This window comes from Heliangelus exortis, chromosome 3, assembly GCF_036169615.1.
Source record: "Heliangelus exortis chromosome 3, bHelExo1.hap1, whole genome shotgun sequence".
NCBI classification, from domain to species: Eukaryota; Metazoa; Chordata; class Aves; order Apodiformes; family Trochilidae; genus Heliangelus; species Heliangelus exortis.
Genome location: NC_092424.1, coordinates 24,684,783 through 24,706,038, shown reverse-complemented (window position 1 = coordinate 24,706,038; position 21,256 = coordinate 24,684,783). Strand labels below are relative to the sequence as shown.

General features: G+C 35.2%; 1 protein-coding gene across 2 annotated transcripts in view; it reads left to right on the top strand.

The window, feature by feature from the left end:
- The window catches only part of GPATCH2 (G-patch domain containing 2), a 123,252-nt gene that overhangs the window by 34,464 nt on the left and 67,532 nt on the right, over positions 1–21,256 (top strand). The window contains exon 6 of one of the 2 annotated variants that reach the window (XM_071739674.1): positions 1,208–1,330. The exons of the other annotated variant lie outside the window; for it this stretch is intronic. Within the exon in view, the coding sequence (XP_071595775.1) occupies positions 1,208–1,315 (108 nt within the window). The 3' untranslated portion in view covers positions 1,316–1,330. Of the gene's footprint in view, positions 1–1,207; positions 1,331–21,256 lie in introns of those variants that run through there. 2 annotated transcript variants of the gene reach the window in all.

Sequence of the window (21,256 nt, the reverse complement as noted above, 5' to 3'; positions counted from 1 at the left end):
TAATTCACAGGCCTGTTTTATTTATATTATAAATGTCAGCCTTGGCAGAATGGAGGGAGAGACTTAGAAAATGTTTCAAACATAACTGTGAAGAAAGTTATACTCATAATTTGAACCTGATCTACAGTATGACTTATGGGTAAATGTGTGTAGCTGGAAATATCTTGGATTTTTATTTCAGACTTTAAAAAATCATGTGTGTGTAGAATGGAATTCATTATTTTACTAATGACACAGTGAAGAAAACAGATGTTTTTCTTAGGCTAAGATCAGGCTTTAATTACAGGTCTTACCTGCTCATCTAAAAATAGTGTCATTATGTTCCTTTCTCTCTCTCAAAGTTAGTTTCTTATTTTTTATCAGGAACTATGATTCTGTTACACAAAGTAAATTGTGTACATATACAAATCTAATACTTAGAGTATTTTTTAGATGGCACATAGATTGTAATACACATACTTAGAAAATTCCACAGTAGCATGTAGGGTAAAGATTGCCTTTTTAAAATGTCAAAACCGGTACTATCCATTACTGCTCTAATTCCAAATACCTTATTGTTACAAAAAATAGTCAAAAACACTTGAAACAAAGCTGGGTTTCCAACAATTAAGTAAATCTGTCTGGAGTCCTCTTGGGACTCTGATTTGGAGGTATGTGCTCTGCAGGACAGCATAGTGTGCATGAGAAAGGCAGAGTAAGCTACCAGAGAATTAGAGAAAATGCCTAACAGAGGCATTGTGCATGTTCTGTACCTTTTTTGTCATTTAGCAAATTGTTGTAAATATATTGGCCTGTTTTAATGGCTTAAAATATTTATTTGTCACTGCCATGGGGCAGTGAAGATCACCTAGCTAGGACTGTTACATGGCAAGATTCAGAAAAAAATTACCTTTGAAAGGAGCATTTGCAGCCAACACCCTGGGGGATGTGTAATCCATAGAAAGAGTAATTCTGTTTTTGCCACAGCCTCTCGTCCTTGGGAGACGTGCTCAAAGGAAAGAAACTTAAGTGTAGTTGCTATAATGAATAATGGAGTAAACTGATGCAAGGCAGTATTAACTCAGAAGTAAAAATTGTTGTATTAGAACAACATCTTTTTAACTTTGTGTAAAATCCTTCTAACTTCAAAACATAATATTCTCATTACTTCATTATACTATAATTTCTCAGACTTAACTTTTTTTCATGAATTTTTTGTTTATTTCAGAAAGTGAAATTTGTGTTCAGAAAGTGGATGGAAGAGAATTCTCATCTTTTCAGTGCAAATGTGTTTTCTTCAAAATCAGAAGACTGTCCTATAGTGAGCATGATTTAAAAAAAATAATAAAATAAAATTGATAGGTTTATATAGTAACTATGTGTATATCAAATGAAACAAAAAAAAACCCAAAAACCCCCCAAAACCCAAAAAGTATAGAGTCAGTATAACCCATAGGTAGAAAATCCAGCATTGTCCAGATGTTCTATTATAGTCTTCTTTCTTTTAACTGTTACAGGGTAGGGAAAGGTGCTTTCCAAAAAGCAATCTACTTGAATATTTTTTCAAGGTTTTAGTCAGGGGAATTATTTGGCTTTTTCTTCTGTGGAGAGAGATTTGTACATTCTTTGCTCATTTCAGGGCAGTTACTCCTGCAGGTGCAATGCTCTGAGCTGTTGAGCAATCTTAGAATGCAGTAAAACCCAAAATCCCTTATGTACACAACTTCAATATGATGACTTGCTTTTAATTATGGTGATGTATTTAGAAGTTGGGGGGCCCTGGAGAAGCATGTCCTTAATCATTTTGTGTTCTTTTAATGCCATGTTTGATTTGAAACTACCGTGTTGTATTACATTGTATCCATTATATCTGTAGTCTGCCAGTTTACCATGTAATGTTGATGACAGTGGAAAAGTTAAGTTCAAAGAGATCTTTCACTGGGCTGCTAGCAAAATTATCCAAGGTTATTATTATTCAAGATTATTGCAGATGATTGAATAGTGTGGCTTGTTACTCATTCTTTGAGAGAAAATTCTAATCTTTCAGGTAATCTTTTTGTGGGATTTAAATGTTCAAAAATTCTGGATTTCTTTTGGATGTGTTTCTTCTGGAGTTCTTCCATTAAATTAGTAAGACAAAGAAACTTAATCTGAAAATAACTGAAAAAGGAACATTGCAGTGTGAAGGATGTTTGAATCAATAGGTCTTGGTACTCATTGTGGCTATCTGTTTTGATAGGATACTAGATGTTACAATGATGCTTTTCAGTATTCAGTTATGCCTTAAGATCAACTGTAGAAGTATTATTCTTGAAAGCAGGTTAATTCTTGCCTCCTGTTATTAGAAGTGCTTAGAGAACAGTTGAGCGTTTTGAAGCTTTGCTTTGAAAGGTAAATAACATCCTTGAGGTATTGTCCACTCTGCTGGCTCTGGCTTTTAAAGTGTGTTACCAAGCTTGTTTCTTGCACTTACAGAAGAAAATAAATAGGCTTTCTTGCCTGCCATAACCTAAAGGGAAACAGAAAATTGTCTGGAGGTTCAGGTACATCTGGTGTCCCCTTTATTTTATTGTCTTGCTAGAGAAACTGGAAGTGGCCCACCGTGCTGTCAGCACACATAGCCCAGAGGTCTCAAATGGCCTTGACTTGCACAAAATAGATTGTTCCAGTAGTGTGACAGAGCTGGTGGGCTGTTGAAAGAGCTAATCAAAGCTGACACAATCCCAAGTATAATACTGGTTATTAGAAACTCTGCTGGCATCAGACTAATTAAATGTAAACACCTAAAGCGTTCATTTATTTCTTTATCAAAATTATCAAACTGGTGAAGTGCCCACAGCTGGGGTGTGGTGGGACTTTCTGACCTCACTTAACCTTTCTATTATAACTAAGAGAATTTGTCTTGGCAGCCCCCTCTCCAAAGGGAGATCATTGAAACCATTGAAACCATCTATCCTTTGGCAAAATGCCTGGCACAAATTCTCTTAGCAGACTTTTTGAAGCTTTGTCTGCTTTTCTTACTGCACATCTTCTGACTCTGTGTGTTCTGAGGAGTTAGTCATTCTTGTCCAGGTTTGTGCATCATTCTTGAGGTTTATGTGGCTGTGTGCTTTGTACAGACTGGTCCTTCTGATCTGCTCACCCATTGTTTAGTATCATCTGAATGTTGTGTGGTCTGACAAAAATGTATTACTTAGTGTTGCTTGAGCAGCAGCACCAATACACTTAAAGAGCTTGTCTCTGAAGAAAATTGGAAGGCTGGCAAATCCCAGGCACTTTAAGCCTTCTCTCACAAAACTGGTAATCCAGAACAGGAATGCTATTGAATTCTCTCAGTGCCAATTACACCTGGCAAACTCTCCTGAGAGTTTGATAGGGTCTCACCTACTGCCATATGACAGCCTTTCAATCAGTGATCCTGGTATTGAAAAATACAAGCAGTCAAACAATTAGACAGTCCCATTTTGCTTTCCTTCCAGACACCTCTCCTCCCCAGTGTGTAGTCTCTACTCCCCTTACTGCACATTACACTCAGTCACTTCCATGGTTTGATGGGAAGTGCAGGAGATGGCAGTCTGTGTGTTGTGGTTCCTTTTCTTTTGTTGCTGTTTTTTACCAGGTTTCTCTGGCATGGGTTGTCCCACCAGCTGCAGCACCTTTGGGACTGTACATACTCTTCATCCTTGTCTCCAGCCCTTGCTAGGGTGTCTTGTTTAACAGTTCTCCTGTTGTACTATCTGCCCTGCCTGTTTGTCTTGTTTCTCACTTGTGCCTTTTTGTGCATCTCTCTTATCCCAGTTATCAGCTGTTGAGTCTCCTCTGTTTAGCATTCATCCTCCTCTGGCATCTCCTTTCTGTAGCTTCCTGTCTGTGTCTCCTTCTGGCTTTTACATTACATTCCTAAGTATCATTTGCATAGGCACCAGGGACTCTTGGTTCTATTCTGGTGTGCAGAGGGTCTGTTTTGTCCATCACAAAGTCAACTGGTACCAGCTGTGGCTGGCACAGAGCAGTCCCTGATCTCCTCCCACACAGGTCCCTCCTGCAGCACCCTTGCCAACTGTGCCCAATACAGGATAGATAGCCTTGGATTGGATTTGTATAAGTAGCTGTTTACAACAGTGCAAAGAGAAACCTGAGAAAATGGAGAAGGGGGAAAGTTTTTTATAAAACTGGTTTGTTTTTTTTGTTTTTCATTTGTCTGCTGCTAATGTTACTTGAACCAATAAAATGCATCAGAGAAGTTAAAATTAGAACAGAAAACTGAGTATATAACTGGCACCAAACCACTTCTGTGCCTGGGTAGCACCTATATGTAATGTATATATCTTGCTAATATCAATCAGATTTTAAGAAAGGAATGCAAGTTAGTTCTATGTACCAGTATGCTTTCTAGCAAGGAAAAAGTAAATAAATTTTCAAGTACAGTGGTTAGCTTTTTAAAAAGCTATTTCTCTCCAGTGTAGAAAATTCTATTGTTCTAGTAAATATCTTCACTGTACCTCATTTGATTGTATGTTACACAATTTTTCAGCAGAGACTATAATGACACAATCTTATACTTTACAAAGACTCTAATCCAGATTCATAGAAACCAAATCTTATCCATTTCATCCAGTCCAAGCCTAGGATTGTCTATAAGTTAGACATCTCTGAACAATCAAAACTAATAAAATGTAAGGAACAGAGACTTGGGTCAAGTCTGCACTCAGTAAATCTGGATTTACATGTCTGTGGGTTTTCATATCTCTCTGTCTAATAACTAATAATATTGTCCCTTCTGTTTGGTAGGAATGCAAGAAGAAAATACAAAGCAAGTTGTAAAGAGTGTGTGTAGTGTATGGATTATGAACATGGAATCATGTAACATTTTTATTAATTTTGACTTTATTTTTGTTAGTTTCTAATATTTCACTGTGGTACCAACTTCTCAATACTGTTTAAATGGATAGCAATAAAGCCTAGTGAATTTCTTGATGCAATATATCTGCTTTTAAGCTGTTGATTTGTGATAGTTTGTGAATTTACTGAAAAGGATTGAGGTAGCATCTCGAAAAAAAAGTGTGATACTGGAATACTGTCAGAAGAACCTTGAAATTGAATTACAGCTTTAATATTCAACCTGAGGCACGTATTGTTATTTGTAGTATATGTAAAATGACTTTTATAGATTAAATTTAAAATCGGTGACGCAGAATAGGGTTTATAGTGCATGGACTTGAAGAAGAACAAGGGAAAATCTTTGTTGTAGAGTGTGTAGCAGAAAGATGCCTATTTATTAAACAAAGGAATTTTTAAATTAGGGTATGGAGAAGAAAAGGTTGTTCTTGGTCATGTGTCATACAGATGATAGTCTGTGTTGCCAAAACAAAATACCAAATGTTTCTTTGTGCTTCGGTGTTTTATTAAATATTATTTAGATTTACTAAAACCAATTAAAATAATGAAACATTTATCTGGCAAAACAGTGAAGCACAGCCTTACCAAATCTTAGTGCTTGAGGCTTTCATTTCTAGGAATCTGATTTTTTTGTGTTGTGCTATCTCCTGTGTTTCTGCAAAGTTCTGTGCTTTTTTTCCCATCTCTGGCACATTATCTGAATTGTCAGATGAGCTAATTAGGCCTCTCTATATCTGGTTTAGATGTATGAATTCCAGAAGCCACAGAAAACCCATGTAGTGCTTACTTACATGTTGCCTTTAAAAAGTGGTGACAGCAAAGACTGAAAAGCAACAACAAAGTTTGCCTGGCAGTGCATTAACACCCAGCACAATGCTGGAGCTGCTTTGGGAGCCTTACAAATTCTGGGCTTCCAGAGACCAATTCAGGACAGTCAACCCAGCAGTAGGAACTTGCATGGATTACAAGGGATGGAGTATTGTAACCAGAAATCCTCTTCCATTCAAAGTAAAAAATTCTTAAGACTTTGTTAAAAATCCTTGGCAGCTTACCAGGAAAGGTCAGATTTTTTTTTTTTCCAGTACAGAAAGTACAGCAAAAACTCTGCTGTGGGATGGGTGTGTGGGCTGAGACAAAGCTGGTTTTGAACCCAAATGATCAAGAACCGAGTGCAGTTGCTTTCAACATTCTTTTGATATTTTGTGATTTTTTTCACTCCTAGTGTCATCAATATGATAAGTATTCTTTCTTAATTATTTAATCTTCTCTTTAATCTGACCTAAAATCTCAATAGAGAAATACTTTTGAAGAGCAACAGTGATACACGGAATGCAGTTCTCTCTCATGTTAAAGGATACCAGGTCAGCTTGCTCAGCAGTTACAGCAATGTGAAGTAATACTACTTGGTAAGAATGTACTTGTCCCTGCCCATGGCCAGGGGGTTGGAACTAAGTGATCTTTAAGGATCCTTCCAACCCAAACCATTCTATGATTCCATAATAGTGTAGTTTGGAGTTTGCACATTCCAGTAGAGTTTAGAGGTGATTCTTAAAACACCTCTTTGTTATCTACAGCTATTTTCCAGGAGCTTCTTATAGTTTGTTTATTTAGATTTTAGCTTTAGATAGGGGTTACCTATTAGTACTGAACATACTGCTTTTAAGTAATAGAGGAAATAGAGAGTAAGAAAAAAAGATGAATATTTTCTCATTGTTTGTAAAATCCCGATTGCTGAAATCCAGTTTGAATTATTTACTACTGACTCTTGCTTCTAATGTTATTTTACTGTATTTACAAGTAAAATAATAATCATTCTTTTGCCATTCATCACAAATATAGCAAAGGATTGTGGTGAATGAACAGTTGGCCTTATGAGTTTATCATCAAAGTTGTCCGATTTCAAATTACTACAAAGTTGATGAATTCATTTGCATAAACAGCAGAAATTTGTATTATATGCTGCACTATAGCTAACAGAGAAGAGCAATAGCACTGCCAAGAAAAAATTTAGTCTATACAAGTGGTATGTGATGAAGGTGACATCATTGATTCTAAAATAAGTAATTATAAGCTAAGACTAATTATTTCATTGCTGAAATAATCTCTAATATTTTTTCTTTTTAAAGATTAGTTTATCTTCTTTTATCACAATTATGCTTCAGTGGTAGACACAAAACGAGAAGCACAAATAGCTGTTATGGAATATATTAATTAACATCCCTTTAACTTGAGATGCTTCTAAGACTGTCCCAGCTTCAGCTTCTCTGCTCTTTCTCTCAAATAATTACTCTTTCAATACATAGTTAATAGATTCCCTTTTATAAGTGATTTCCTATCAAGCTTTTTTTTTTAAATTTGCTAGGGGGATATTTTTCTGATTTAAGAAGGGATTAATTTTACCATAATATTTTTAACAAATAAAAAAAGTTGCTGTTTTTTTCTATATATAGCATTCTTTAGTCCATGTAAAATTGAGACAATGGATTTTATATTTGTAAATTTTTAGTGAAAGTTTATTACCCTTAGTACGTCTAAGAGAATGTGAAATTAGGAAAGGTAGCAAGGAAGTTTTGAAGTAGCATGGGGAGAATGTATGGGGGCAGTATTATACTGTAAGAAAGAAACCAGGAGTCTACTTATACTTGAGACACGTAGAGCTGATATTTTTCTTTTTCTTTTCTCCTTCTGACATTCATTTTACTGAAAATGAAGTTTGAAGTTTGAAGTTGGAAAGTTTTGAAGTTTTGAAGTTTGAAATGAAGTCTGAAGTTTGACAGTAGAAAGTAGGTGAAGCAGATTGCAAAGCAGACATACTGAGAGTTTTCATAGTTTTTCCATACTATCCTTTGATTGCTTTCATTAGGCAAACGCAAGCCAAACTCAACTCAACTTCATTTGAAAGTATTCTGATTTTTAGGTAGTATATATTTCAACAAGTTTATTTTTGTTATGCATTACTTGTATCTGAGCTTTGCATACCGTCTTATCTTGTCAAAAGTACCCAACAGGCAAACCCTTCTGACGATTTGTATGTGCTAAATGCATAGATTTGCTGCTGCAGTTTGAACATTTTTAAATTAAAATATATCACTTGTTCCAAATGTATTGATTTACACATCTTTCTGTCAATATTAAGTAGACCAACTTTTCCAGTAAGTTCAAAAAAAATCTAGCAAGACAGGTTACATTTAGTGGGTTAGTTTAAGTTTCTATTTCTGCATGTTACTTGTTTGTGTGCTCTTGGTCTTTTGCCCTTCATAATCACTGCTAGAGGTATTTGTTATGTCTCTAACTGAAAAAAGATGCAGCCACTTGTACTGTGAATTCATACAAAGTTGCAGTCATTTGAGTGTGACTCTTAAATTATCTTTGAGTTTTCAGCTCTAAACATGTGCTTAAATATGAAAATTCTGCCTAAGGCTAGGGGCCCTTTTAATACTTAAAAAATCTTAAAATGGACTTCAGAGCTCTTAAGCTTAATGGTAGTGTAATAGTAATTAGTTCTCAAAAATTACTGCTTTTACTGTAAGTGCTCTTGAGTGAAGTGTTTTTTTTTTTGTTTTTTTTTTGAGATAGCAATATAATTCTCTTTTGTCCTCTTCTCATGAGCCAGCAGCTGGTGCAATAGTCATTTACTGTTAGAGTATGTGTACAAGAGTTACCAATGCAAATAATCTTACAGGTTCTTTCTTTTCTGTTCTCTTGCACCTGATTATTAAACTACATTTGTCCTAAGCAAATGTGCAAGTGTGGAGCAGTCCATAGACTACAGGGGCATCATCTAACTTACTCTGTTAAAACTCCTTTGGCTTAATCTGCTCGGTCTATTTTGCTGATTGCTGTGCTGAAGAGCAACTGAGATGTAAAGCTGGCCATAACATTTACTAGTTGAACATCACTCTAGTACAGATCAAGAAAATACTGTGGATTTGAGTCTTTTCTTGTCTGCAAATGTTGACTTAGATCACACTTAAGTTCACACTTTTGTGTGTTGCTTTTTGGTTTTAAATACTGTAATTCTAGTTGCTTAAACTCTAGAAAATCACTAAGATTATCTTCAAAAGCGGTGGATACAGGTAGGGTTTTTTCCTGCTGAAGAAGAAATGGACAGTCATTTTCTTTTTGCATTTAAAAGGTAAAAATTCTGTCTAGCTAGTGTTAATCTCTTGATATTAAAAATGCATGCTACTCTTAAGTTTTAAAAGCAGATATCTATTTTAATACTCGGTGGTTAACTTTCATTCTGAATATTTAGAACAAATTGCAAGAACAGATTATATTAGCAACAACTTTATTTTAATAGAAATGGTATATTAAAGAAGGAAGAAAAGTAAAATCATAGAAACATTTTCATGGGCTGTGCTTATCAGCACAGTTGTCAAGAAGCTTCTGGAAATTGAGTATGAGGTTTCTGTGTTGGGGGATAAGTGGATAGAGTTGTCAGAGTGTCATATGTATGGCATGAGGTCTGTGGTATTTGCTCTGTACCAGAGCTGCTTCATATCTGTAGAGACAATATAACTTAGAAAAATGTTCAACAGCTTTCTTTGCCTTTCCAAATGACATCTATTTGAACTTCTAGGTATCTTAAGATTTTTTTTATTATGATGACTTGAAATGCATTATATAGGCTTTTTTTTAAAGGTTGGTGCCTCTATTTTTTCCAGTATAATAAATCTGGTTTGTTGGGGAGAAGGAAAAAAGTGTGCTATCCATTGTCATTCTCTAGTGGAAAGCCAGTCTTTTTCTTGGTTTCTGTAACTGGGTTTTCTGTGGAAGTGAGGTGAGTTTCTTTCTTCCTTCCTGCCTCATGCCAGTATCTTCAGAAATTCCTAGTTAATTTGACAATCCACTTATGTTTGACAGTCATATGTGTATAAATGATTATTAAATACCTTATTTTCTTGAAAAGAAGTAGCCAGGCTGAGGTGACAAACCCGTATTTATTAGCTCTTGAAAGTCTTGGAGCATAAACTCAGTTATTAGCATGGAAGAAGCCCATACGGGAGTAAACTTATAAATGCTTCAGCATTTAATCAGTGTTTGTGCCTTTGTTAGACCTCAGAGTCAGTCAAATGTCAGGTGGGAAGCCTGGTGGAAGCTATTTGTTTTGTTTCCAGTTTTCTTTATCCAGAATGCATGATGAACAGGTAAAGATAGATTAGAAACTTCAGAAGCACTAATTTTATTAATTTGCTTGCCACTCCACTTATGTTTAGTTTAATTAGTATCTTCTGTTATACTTAGTTATTTAGACAATGTTATTTATATTTCAATTCATTATACTTTTTACCAGTAGAAGCCGTACTGATTTTTTTTTTTAATGTGACCTGATCCTATGGCTGTAGTGACCTCTAAGTCTTAGTTTAACTTTTGTCTGAATATTCTACAAGTGTTGCATTTTTTTGTTTTACTAGTGTCTAAGGTGAAATTTCCCTTAGGCACTGATAAAAGGTAATGCCAAGGAAATTCTAGGTGAATTTTCAGGAGGGGCATGTCCCTTGAATTCCAAGAACAGTCAAGGAGGAAACAGACATGTGGTTTTGGTAAGAACTGAGTCTCATTTAGGTTTAGTCAAGAGAAGCACAGAACAGATAATATACTTATTTTTTGAATTCAGACTTTATATGAAGCAAGCACATTTACATCTATCAGCACGAATAAGGATAAATAAAATGAAATTAATAATGTGCATGTGTCTTCATATTATCTTTTTGAAATTCCTAGAAATTCGGTAGATTCATTCCTCCTAATTTCTTATTTTGTATTATGTCAGTTGCCATCCTTGATATCTTTTGGACCAGTTAAGCAAATTGACTAATAGAATGCCACCGAGTTGCTTGAATATGATGTTTCTTCCTTTGATTTGAAACAGAGTTCTAGGTTCAGTACAGGTGATCTTGGGGGAAAAAACATGTCTTAGCTTCACAGTTCTGCAGGAATTTAATACTTCTGCTAGAAGCAAGCATTTTTCATTATTTAATTGTATTCAGAAGAAAATATGTCTTTGATTCAAAAGAGAATTTGAAACAATTTGTCTAGCAGATTTGCTGTATTTGTCAGTAGTATTAGAATCCTCTGCAAGAAATACAAATAATTAAAATTTATATTACTTCATAACAATTTCACTATTATCCTAATTTATACCAATTGACTTAATGTCCCTTACCTTATACAAAGGAAGCTGAATGCCTGTGAATCTAGACACCAACGAAGGAAACTGTTTGCTAAGATTTTGAATATTGTTGTTCCATGTAGAAAAGCACCCTTAACATGTTGAGTATGTGTTTAAAAAGAAATTAATTAAGATTGTTGCTGATGATAAAGCCAGGTTGCAGCCATATTATTCAAAATAAATAATCACTTGGAATTCCAGGTCTGCCCTTTGTCACATTACCTGGATTATTTAGAAAGATTTAAAAATAGGCTGTTAACTCTTAAAAGTTAGAAGTCCACTGAGTTCATGGGGGCTGCTACATTTAATGTTTTTTTTATGGTTTCATCTATTCCGTTGAAACCGTTTTCAAGAACTAAGAAAAATACCTCTAACACAGTTTAATTGCATTACTTCATGAGATTCAGATAATTGGGGCTGAAATGAGTTGTCAAGTTAATGTCACATCATACTCTTGCTTTAGAGGACTCCACTTCAATACTGTGTTCAGTTTTTGGCCTGGTTTTGGTGATTGCCTATAAGGCTAATATATATAACTGCTACTTAAGGACACCATCAGATTGTAATACTGCATTCTGTATAGTATAGTCCTTTATTAGTATATTCCCATCTGAGTTTTTTTCAGGCTTTCTGTAGAAAAAAGCAGACCAGCAATGCTAGCTGTATACTCTGGCATCTGCTTAATCCTTATCCCCCTCGCGTTGTCAATACTCATCTAATTCCACTTTAACAACAGTAATTGGCTGATGGAGTAGCAGATATAGATTTGTTTTCCTGATGACTCCTTGACTTCTTTCCTCTGGTAATACTAATAGAATTCCAAATCCTTACTGGTGTGATCATGTCATGAGTAGGTCAACAGTCATGTCAAGGTCCTATTGGAAACTTCATAGCCAACATCTTAATTTAGACTTAGCTATCTTTTTCTCTTGTACGTGCAATTGTAAGCAATTCTTTCAAGTATCACACTTATTCCATTATAACACAATTTGATGTAAAGGGAGGCAGTTCTACATGTGAATTGTTTGCTGAATTGTAGCTGGTAACTGAAAAATTCAGTCAGCCTCTTTCCAGCAGGTGTGATGCACTATCTGAATTATGTTGGGAGCTTGAAGGAAACCAAATATTGTTTGTTTGCTGAGATTTTCAAGGTTATTTCAATCTTTCAGTTAATGAGAATTGAAATTGATATTTTGAGTTTCTAATATTTAAGGAAAGCATTTGAAAATTTGAAATGTAAGGTCCCTGGTATGGCTGCATTGATCCAGTATTTTCCTGCCCCCCAAGTAACAGGCTTGCCTCCTTGTGTCTTGCTTCCTTTAACTCTGTCCTAGCTCTTAACCCATCTCCCACCTGCTCCAGGCTATGTGGTTCCACATCTTACCACAGCTCTGACCCATTTCTGAGCTGCCTCAATTCACCAGACGGAGGGAAAAAAACCCTGACTTTTCTTTGGAGGTTGACTTTTCTTTTAGCAAACTGGAAGTTTTCTGGAGAAGGTCTGGAACATCAATTCTGACAGGAATGAGAAGCTGATAGCAGGTTGGAAAGGGGGATGCAGAGCAGTCCCTTAAAGCAGTAATGAGTCATTTAGTGGCCACTGTTTCCTGGTGGGATTTTTAGCTTTAGTTTTTGGATTATGTAAGTTAAAATTGAGAAGACTCTATGGAGTTGTTTGGAAACCTGTCTAGGTTTGATGGGCTGATGATTATCCTTCTCACCCCCCTACAATTTACTTTGTCTCTGTTACCTGAAGCTTCGTATTTATTTTTGGCACCAGTGTGTATGCAGTCTGGAAATAGGAAGTATCCTTTGTTGCCTTTCATAGACTTGAAACAACATTACAGAAGTTTTTGGTAGTGACCTGAGTGAGTAAAAAGTAGATTGCATATGCTCAAGCTGTTGGAAAAACCTGTAACAACTGATTAAATACCTTTTGTCTCTTAAAGCATGTCAGATTTAATTGAGTGGTTAAGAACCAGTTTTGGCAGAGACTTAATCTCACTTAGTCTTTTGGCTAACTGAATAGTACTCAATATTGAAAGGGTGCATGGCACTCCCTTGATGGAGATTTATGCTCTTGACCAAGTACTTAAATTTTACAGGGAAACATTTAAATTCAAGTGCTTTGGTAGTCCTACATCAGAAGCAATGCCTATCCTGGGAATAACCACTGTTAAATCAACAAGAAATGTCAACCAGACAGAGTCAACAACCTGGCTGACCACCTTATAAAAGCTCCCTTTTCTTATCCTCTGTCCAAAACCTTCACTTTGTGAGGTTGTTGGCTGATTATGTTGTAGTCAGCCATTAACACTTCTTTTTGTCTAGCTTTTCCTCTTATTTTTTTGTGTGTATTCATACACAGAGCATTTGCTTTTTTAGAGGGAAGTTATCTTTTGTATCAGGTTTCTTGGTGCCAAGCTCTACAGGTCTTTGACTTCGACTTTATGGTAGAGGTAGATTCCAAAATTATGCTCTCTAATAATCTGGCTAAATATCTGGAATGTACATACAGAAACTGTTTTGCTGTTATTAAAAATGCATACCGTTCATTGAAATCTTGATTATATTGATTTGTTGCTTCCAGAGAAAGAAGCCCAGGAAGTATAAAAATAGTAATCCACACTTACTAGCAAGTTTTTTTAAATTTTCCTCTGTTCTGTTGCTGAAGCAAGAAGCAGTAGTTTAGCTTGTTATTCTTTAGTTTTAGAAATATGGAGTGTCTAAATACCTAAACTTACAAGAATGGCAATACTGTGTTATGCTAAATTCCTATGTTGAAATGTTTTCATTTGATAATTTTATAGGTGTAATAACAATTAATATTTGCTGTATAAAGAAGAGGAACTTAAAAAAAATGTTTATCTACACAATACAAGATACAATCATATTCACTGGCCCAGCAAGGTAATTCTTTTAACCAGTGTAAGATGAACTTTAATGGACCATGGCTGCCTTAGGAAACATGCTGCTGCCTTTCCAGTGTAGCTGGGCACAAGCACTGTATAATAATAGAGCATTGTTATCTACACCATTTTATGTGTACAGTGAGTATATTTTCTTCTGGTTTCAAGGGAGTGGTTGAACTCAATTCCCTTGTCTAAGGAAGAATTTGAACTATTGTAGTTGAAATATATAATTTTTCTGAAATTTGCGTGCATTCTTTGTCTTACTGTTTTCTGCATGTACCTGTTAATCAGGCTGGGATATGAATATGGCAACTGATAATAAGCAAAAGTACCTTGAAGTTACTTTTGTTTCTAACCTGAAACTCAAAATAATCTTTTCCAAAGAACAAAAAACTGGATGTGACTGTGATACAGTTTTAATTAAAAAATGCTTTAGTTGCCTCTTTCGCTATCAGCATACCACTCTCATTTCAGTCTCATGGGTTTTCTCTCATTAGCCATTTTGTCTGGAAGTTTGAAATAAATTGTGGTGTTTACCTAACTAGATGAGAATTCAGATTTGAGGTCATGTCTTAGCTCACTTTACCATGAGGGCAGCTGAGCAATGGAAGAGCTTGCTTAGAAGGGTTTGCAGTCTCCATTTTTGGCAGTTTTCAAGACCTAATTGAATAACATCTTGACTAACCCAGCTTAACCTCAGATCTGAAGAGCAGGTCATTGGACTGGAGACCTCTTGATGTCTCTTTCCACCTGAATTACTAATTAATTACAGCCAATGATGCTATTCTATAATCCTATTATATTGGGAAGTATCACATCATAGCTCTCTAATTGTTTGCTTTTTAATATATATTCACCTCCCTTGTTAATTTATCCAACCAGTTGTCAGATGGACAGGATAAAGTAACTGGGGGTCCAAGAAAATGACCAAAACCATTTTTAACACATATGCTTATTTCCTTATTACAAGCAAGTCAAGAAATAAACAAACATTTTTAAAGTTTAGCCTTTTTTAGTATAAAATTGGCATTTTTCTGTCAGTATGTTCTATGAAATATTTTTAGGAGGCATAAGGTCATTCAGAAAGCTATTAAGAGATACTGTTTCAAATTATAAAATCTGTGAGAAGAGTTTTTGACTGTGACATGTTAATGATGTAAAAAAAATTAAAAGCTTTCACTGTGATGAGTTACCTGAGCTTGTTTACTAATGTCATTATTCAGGGAAATGTTTCCCTAGTTTTCTTCCCTAGATATTCCTGTGATAGAGCTTGTTGACTTTTGGATTCTATTTCCATCTTTCTTTTTTTAAAGTACAGTCAGCAGCATGGCCTTTGTTTCAGTAAAGAACACGAAACAATTTTCTGTCATAATCTTCTCCTAACAGCACCCTGAAGGTTTACAGTTTATTTAGTATCTTAAGGAAAAGTTAAATAGAACAGCTGACTTCCTTAACAGATTACAGTCCCTAAAGGAAGAGAGGCTGAGGGGATGTTCTTTCTCCATTGATGTTGTTCCTTTCCACCTAGTGGAATACTGCAGTATTTCACTGAAATTACTCAACTTGAATTTGTCCACTTGCTTTTACCCTCCTTCCTATTCCTCAGAATTTCAGTGCATTGCATCAGCTCACTGAATCCAATGAATGTCATAGCTGGTAGAAGATGCCAACTGATGTAAGAGGGACATAGGAAAGAATGTATTAAAACCAGTTTCTCTACTCTACTTGCAGTATGCTGTTAACTGAAGCAGTTGTGTGAAATAAATAAATTCCAGTGCAAGGCTAGACCTAGCCTTGTCTAGGAAAGATAAATATTGAAAGAAATAAAACCAAATATGCCAAAACATTGGTATATTAAACTTCTATTGTTTTAATTGGAGGAGTTCATCAGTCACTTCTAACATATTTTCAACTTTGCATTTTTTTGTTCTTTGTGGATTTGTGTGTCACATAGTTGTACTAATTTTTTTTTCTCCCAAAGTAAAAGGTACTTCTGAAGTACAAAAGCACTGTTCCACAAGGAGATAAAAATATGCATACGCAGGAGATAGAAGGAAGTGATATAGCAGTGTATTTGACTGTTGGCTGGTAAATAAGAATAAGCTGATTTTTATTTAATTAACTTGTCAGTATAAATCAGATGGATTTCCCATGGGCAGCGTGGCAGATGAGGGTCTTCGAAAGGGAATTAACTGGAGCAAGGGTGAAAGCTGTGGATGAGTTCATGAAGAACGTTTTATGCGCAAGAGACAGGAAGAAGGCAAAGAACTTCTAATGCTAGGAACACAGAAAAAGAACATAATCGCAGAATCTGGTCTCCAGGACAAGGGAGAAGTAAGTGGCATGAGAAATAACATGGGAAAAATGTGTGTGCAGCATGAGAAATGATGGAAGGCTTGAATTAGATTTTGCGATACTGGTGGTGGAATTCAAATAATCCAGTACTATTTGCATCTGAAACCTCAACTTTTGCCTAAAATGAGAATAGCAAGCAAGGAGGAAGACTGTGACATCAGTACCATTGCTGTTCACAGTTTTGTAGGGTTGTTTAAAGGTTTTGGAAATAGGAACAAGGGGTTAGTTTTATTCTTTAAGAACTGTATTGGTATTAAACAGACCCTGTGATGTCTTAGTGAGTTTTCACGAAATGAGGGGTGATCTGTGGTAGATAAAAGATAACAAAAGAAAAAATAGACATATTCAAGAATGATAAATACAGATGATGTGTACTGCAGAACCTCAGCTACCTCTGAGCTTTTCAGATTTCTGAGCTAAGCATTCTCCAGAGTGCAAACCTAGTTTGGTTGGTGTAAACACAGCAGTTGCTAAAGGAGAACCCCCTCCATTTGGTTCTTTTGCAATAGAAATTAGCTGAAACACTGTTTAGAGAGAATTCTGAATGTGTCATTGAAATCTCATTTCACTCAGGTGGAGTCCCAGACCAGTCTGCAAAAGACCCAGGAGTTCCTCCAAGGGTTTCTGTGTAGGAGAAAGTTCAAAGGGAATGGGTGTTTATAGTTCTCTGTCATAGTGAAGTCCAGGTTCTTGTATGACGTCCACAGCCATTATCTATTAATAGCATTGGAGACTGTGACTAACAGCAGTGAGGGAGCTGGTTCTAGGAAAAATATTTTATAGGGTTTAATTTTATAGGGTTTTGGAGCCTCAATTCAAGCACTGTGCAGGCCAGTGGGACTTTTAGAAGAGTCCTCCAGAGCACTAATGTATCCTTCAGCAATTTCCTGTCACTTCCCCTGCTACTATTCTACCCCTAGCAGGCTTATCTCTTCTGGTGGAGTTTCCCATGCTGCGTACAAGTATGTTCAGTAGGATACAAAACAGAACCTGTTCATATGTAAAACATTACTATTTGTTTTACATATTAAGATACCCACACAACTAAACCAATTAAATTTTGAATGTTCTTTTTCCAGCTTTATATTAAAAGGAAACCTAAGTTTCCTTGAAGTTGATTCTTTTATCAAGAGAGTTTCAGGAGCTCACTTTCCTTATTTGCTTGCTTGAACCTGAATTTTGTATTTCCTTCAGAAATTTCTTTTTCCGTGTTCACACTGTCACAACATTGTTCTGTTTTCAAGCCTGGGTTGTTTTTTTTTTGTTTTTTTTTTTTTTTTTGTTTGTTTGTTTTTTTTTTGTTTTTTTGGTTTTTTTTTGGTTTGTTTGTTTTTGTTTTTTTTATGGTAGTTTAATTAACAGACATAGTATGTTGAGACAATAAGAGACATCTACTGGTTTTGACACTAAGAATTAATTATGAAATAAAAGACAGATTTGTGCTCAGGCTAGAATTAGCCTAGCAGTTCAAAATATAAGCAGTCACCTTGAAATCATGTAACAAAAAGTGACACCCTTTCTTTTACTATAGGCTAAATATGTCTTGTGAACTTTAGTTAGATAAATCATCTTTACATCCGTTCCATCTGTTATTATATTTAATTAATTTGGAAAATAGTTGTTACTTTGAGCAAAAGTTCATGTTTGTTAAATGCTGAAAAAAACTGGTTATACTTTTTGAAGCGGTTTAGATTGCTATCAGAGAGAAGGTTAATTCCTATTAGAAAAAGGTGACATTCAGCACATCATTGGTAGCCAATTTTAAATGAAGTAAAGTTTCAAAAGAGTATCTAATACTGTTTTTCAAACCTTTTAATTAGTTTTTGCATGGAATACCTTGCACAAAGTGCTGGCATTGTATTTTGCTCTTGTTCCTTGCAAGTGAACACAATTTGAATGCATCTTTCCTTATTTTATGACAACAAAGACTCCTCCAAATATCTTGCGTGGGTTAATACAGGAAAAACATTGTGTTATTGTGTTAATCTTGAGAGCACAAAGAACCACTGGAGGGTAAGGGGAGGGCATCTGTTGGATAAGCTTTCAATATGATGAGAATGATAACAGACCCACAAGTAGTGCCAAAACCAACTAATCTTTTACAGTATGCTATTAAAATCAATGCATATCTTCTTTTTAAAATTTGTTATTGATGCAGAGAGAAATATCCCTGTATTTCCTAAGGAGACAGAGGGAACTTTTGAGAAACCTGGCTCTTCTAAGCTGCCACAGTTTGTGCTATCTTCAGTCATCATTTTAAGTTTTTAGGCTTGCATGTTCTGGGTGGGTTATTTTTGTGATGGATTGTCACTGTGATGGATGATCCTCTCCTTCCTGCTCTATGTATTTGTCAGTACAATAGTAGTTATAGTAATTTTAAGGCTTCTATAGTAAGAATACTTGGGATGATCAAGAACTTATAAATCATCTTGGAGTTTTGCACGACTAATGAAAAAGCTTCTATTTCAATGAAGCAGTCGTTCCGAGGAAGAAAATGAAGATGAGAAATCAGCTTTGGAAACCAGTAAATAGTTTCTTCATTTCCTTCTGAATAACACTGAACAGACAATCTTTATGCATTTTCTACTTCCAGTGTAATTGATATTTCAGTGCAACTTGAACCTTGCTTTAGAAGATGGGGATTTTTAACAACTTAAAAAAGATATAAACTACTGGTGTTTTCAGAAAAGGTTTTAGTAATTATGTACATGATAAAGATGACTCAGAATTAAATATTTACAAAACAGTTTAGGAGTATTATAAATGCTTTCCTAGGCCACTAAGTATGGTAATTTTCAGAGGTTTATGCTACCTTCTGATTAGTTGGCAATGAAGATACCAGCAGGTTACTGTTTGTTATTCTTTAAACTTACAAAAGCTACATGTAGAGTTAACTGATTGCTGCCAGGAAGGGTATTCTTAGATTTTCTACATGAAAGTTTAGTAGGGGCACTAAGGAGCTCCTCAGAGCTTTATTCATACATTAACTGTTTTTATGAGCTGGAAAGCATTAATATAAGACTAGAAATTTTAAGTTAGCGTGCATCTAAGTTAGGGGAAAGCTAGATGTGGCCCACAGTCCCATGCTTAGTATCATTTAAGAAGTTACTTGCATCAAAAAAAAAAAATTCTTTATGTGCACATTTTCTGAACAAGAGACAGAAGTTACAATGTGGGTTTAAGTCTGGGTCTCAGTTTTATCCACAAATTTCAAGTATTTAATAATGCTTCCATCAAGCAATGTGTATCATTTTAGTTACCAATATTGGTGAAGCTTTATTTGAACTTATGACAGCTACATGTGTATTCATATATTTTTCATAAAACAAAGGAAATTTGGACTTTTGGTGCCAGCTTTAGGAAGTAAACAAATGTGGAATGGAATGAGTTATTTACTCATTAAATCTAAAAGTGCCAGCTGTATTATTATTTGAAAATCAAAAAAAAAAAAGAATGGTTTGGTTAAAACTTAGGGTGAGGGAGAAAATTTAATCAAATTTATGCAGCTTTCTGAAAGTTACTGGAACTCAAGTAGTTGGTGATGTAATGTATGAAGTCAGAGTATTTCACTGTGCTGGAGAAAACTAATGGAAACATTCACTTTGGGTAAGACAAATTGTATAAAATGAGAAAACACACCATGAATTGCAAATGGAGCTGAGTTAATTTGTTGCTACAGTAGTGTTGCCCTACTGTTAAATGAAGGCTGTGTAATTATCTTGCTGGCAGAGATAATGTCAAAACCTCATTTCTCCTTACATGCCTCATTTTTACATGACGGCTAATTGAGCTGCAAGGTGACGACTGATTATATATGGCTATCATCAGGTCCTCTTGCTCAATTTGCATATGATGTTATCTTTTTTAAGTGATGATTTTTATCACATGTCAAATTAAGGCATTAAAAAAAACTTCTTAGAGCTATTTTAGTAATTGGTAGCATTGCATTTCTGTCAGCACTTTATTTATATTTTCAGCATCAATTAATTCTTCCTCTAAAATTCTTGACACCCATTTACTTCCCATCCCTTTATTTAAAGCAGAAAAACATGTACTAGTCAGTTTTTCATGCCTCTTGATCATTATGAATGAAAGGGCAGTTTCTAATCTCAAATATGTAAACTTTTCTTTAACTTTTCTGTTGGTTTTCTTGTTTATTGTTAATAAATACCTGATTTAACAAATACCTAGATAGAAAGCTTCCCCATATGTCCAAAGAAGTTCAAGGGTTCTTTGTCAAATAAACCTCTTTACCTGTTTGCTTCATGACTATCTAGAGGCCACTTCACTTTGTCAGTGCAGAACTAAACAACATTTGGCCTGATTTTTTTTTTTTTCTGGTAAGTGTCTGCTTTACCCATAGATGCAGTGCTATCTCTTTCCAGGATCTCTAATTTTTTTTTACTCCAGATATATTCACAAAAATGAAAATATAAGTTTCATTTGCATTCCATTAATGTAAAGTAGCAATGTCCAAAAGTGCTGAGCTAGAGAAGCAACATGTGAGATGAGCCTTGGGGAAAAAAGAATTTTCAAAATCTGCCACTAATCCTGGAACTAAACAAAGCCAAAAAAACCCCAAACACACAAACAAACAAAAGCCTACAGTTTTCACAACTCTTCTTGAATTTCTAATATTACTTGGGAATTCTGTCCGTAATGCTGGAATGTGTATGTGACAAAGAATCTAGTCAGAAATTGTTAATATAATGACTACAGTTTCCTCTTGCAGATACAACTTAAGGGCCACCTGGAAAGTTTGATACCCTTGTAATGTCTGTCTTGGGTTTCAGAGTACTCAGGCTCTAACCAGTGAGTTCATTGCAGTCCAAATGTTGTTTTTGTAACAAATTTTAAATAGGAAAATATTTAAATTGTAAAATGAAAAAAAATGGACAGCTTGTGCTGCATTTAATAGTTATTCAGGATTCAAAGC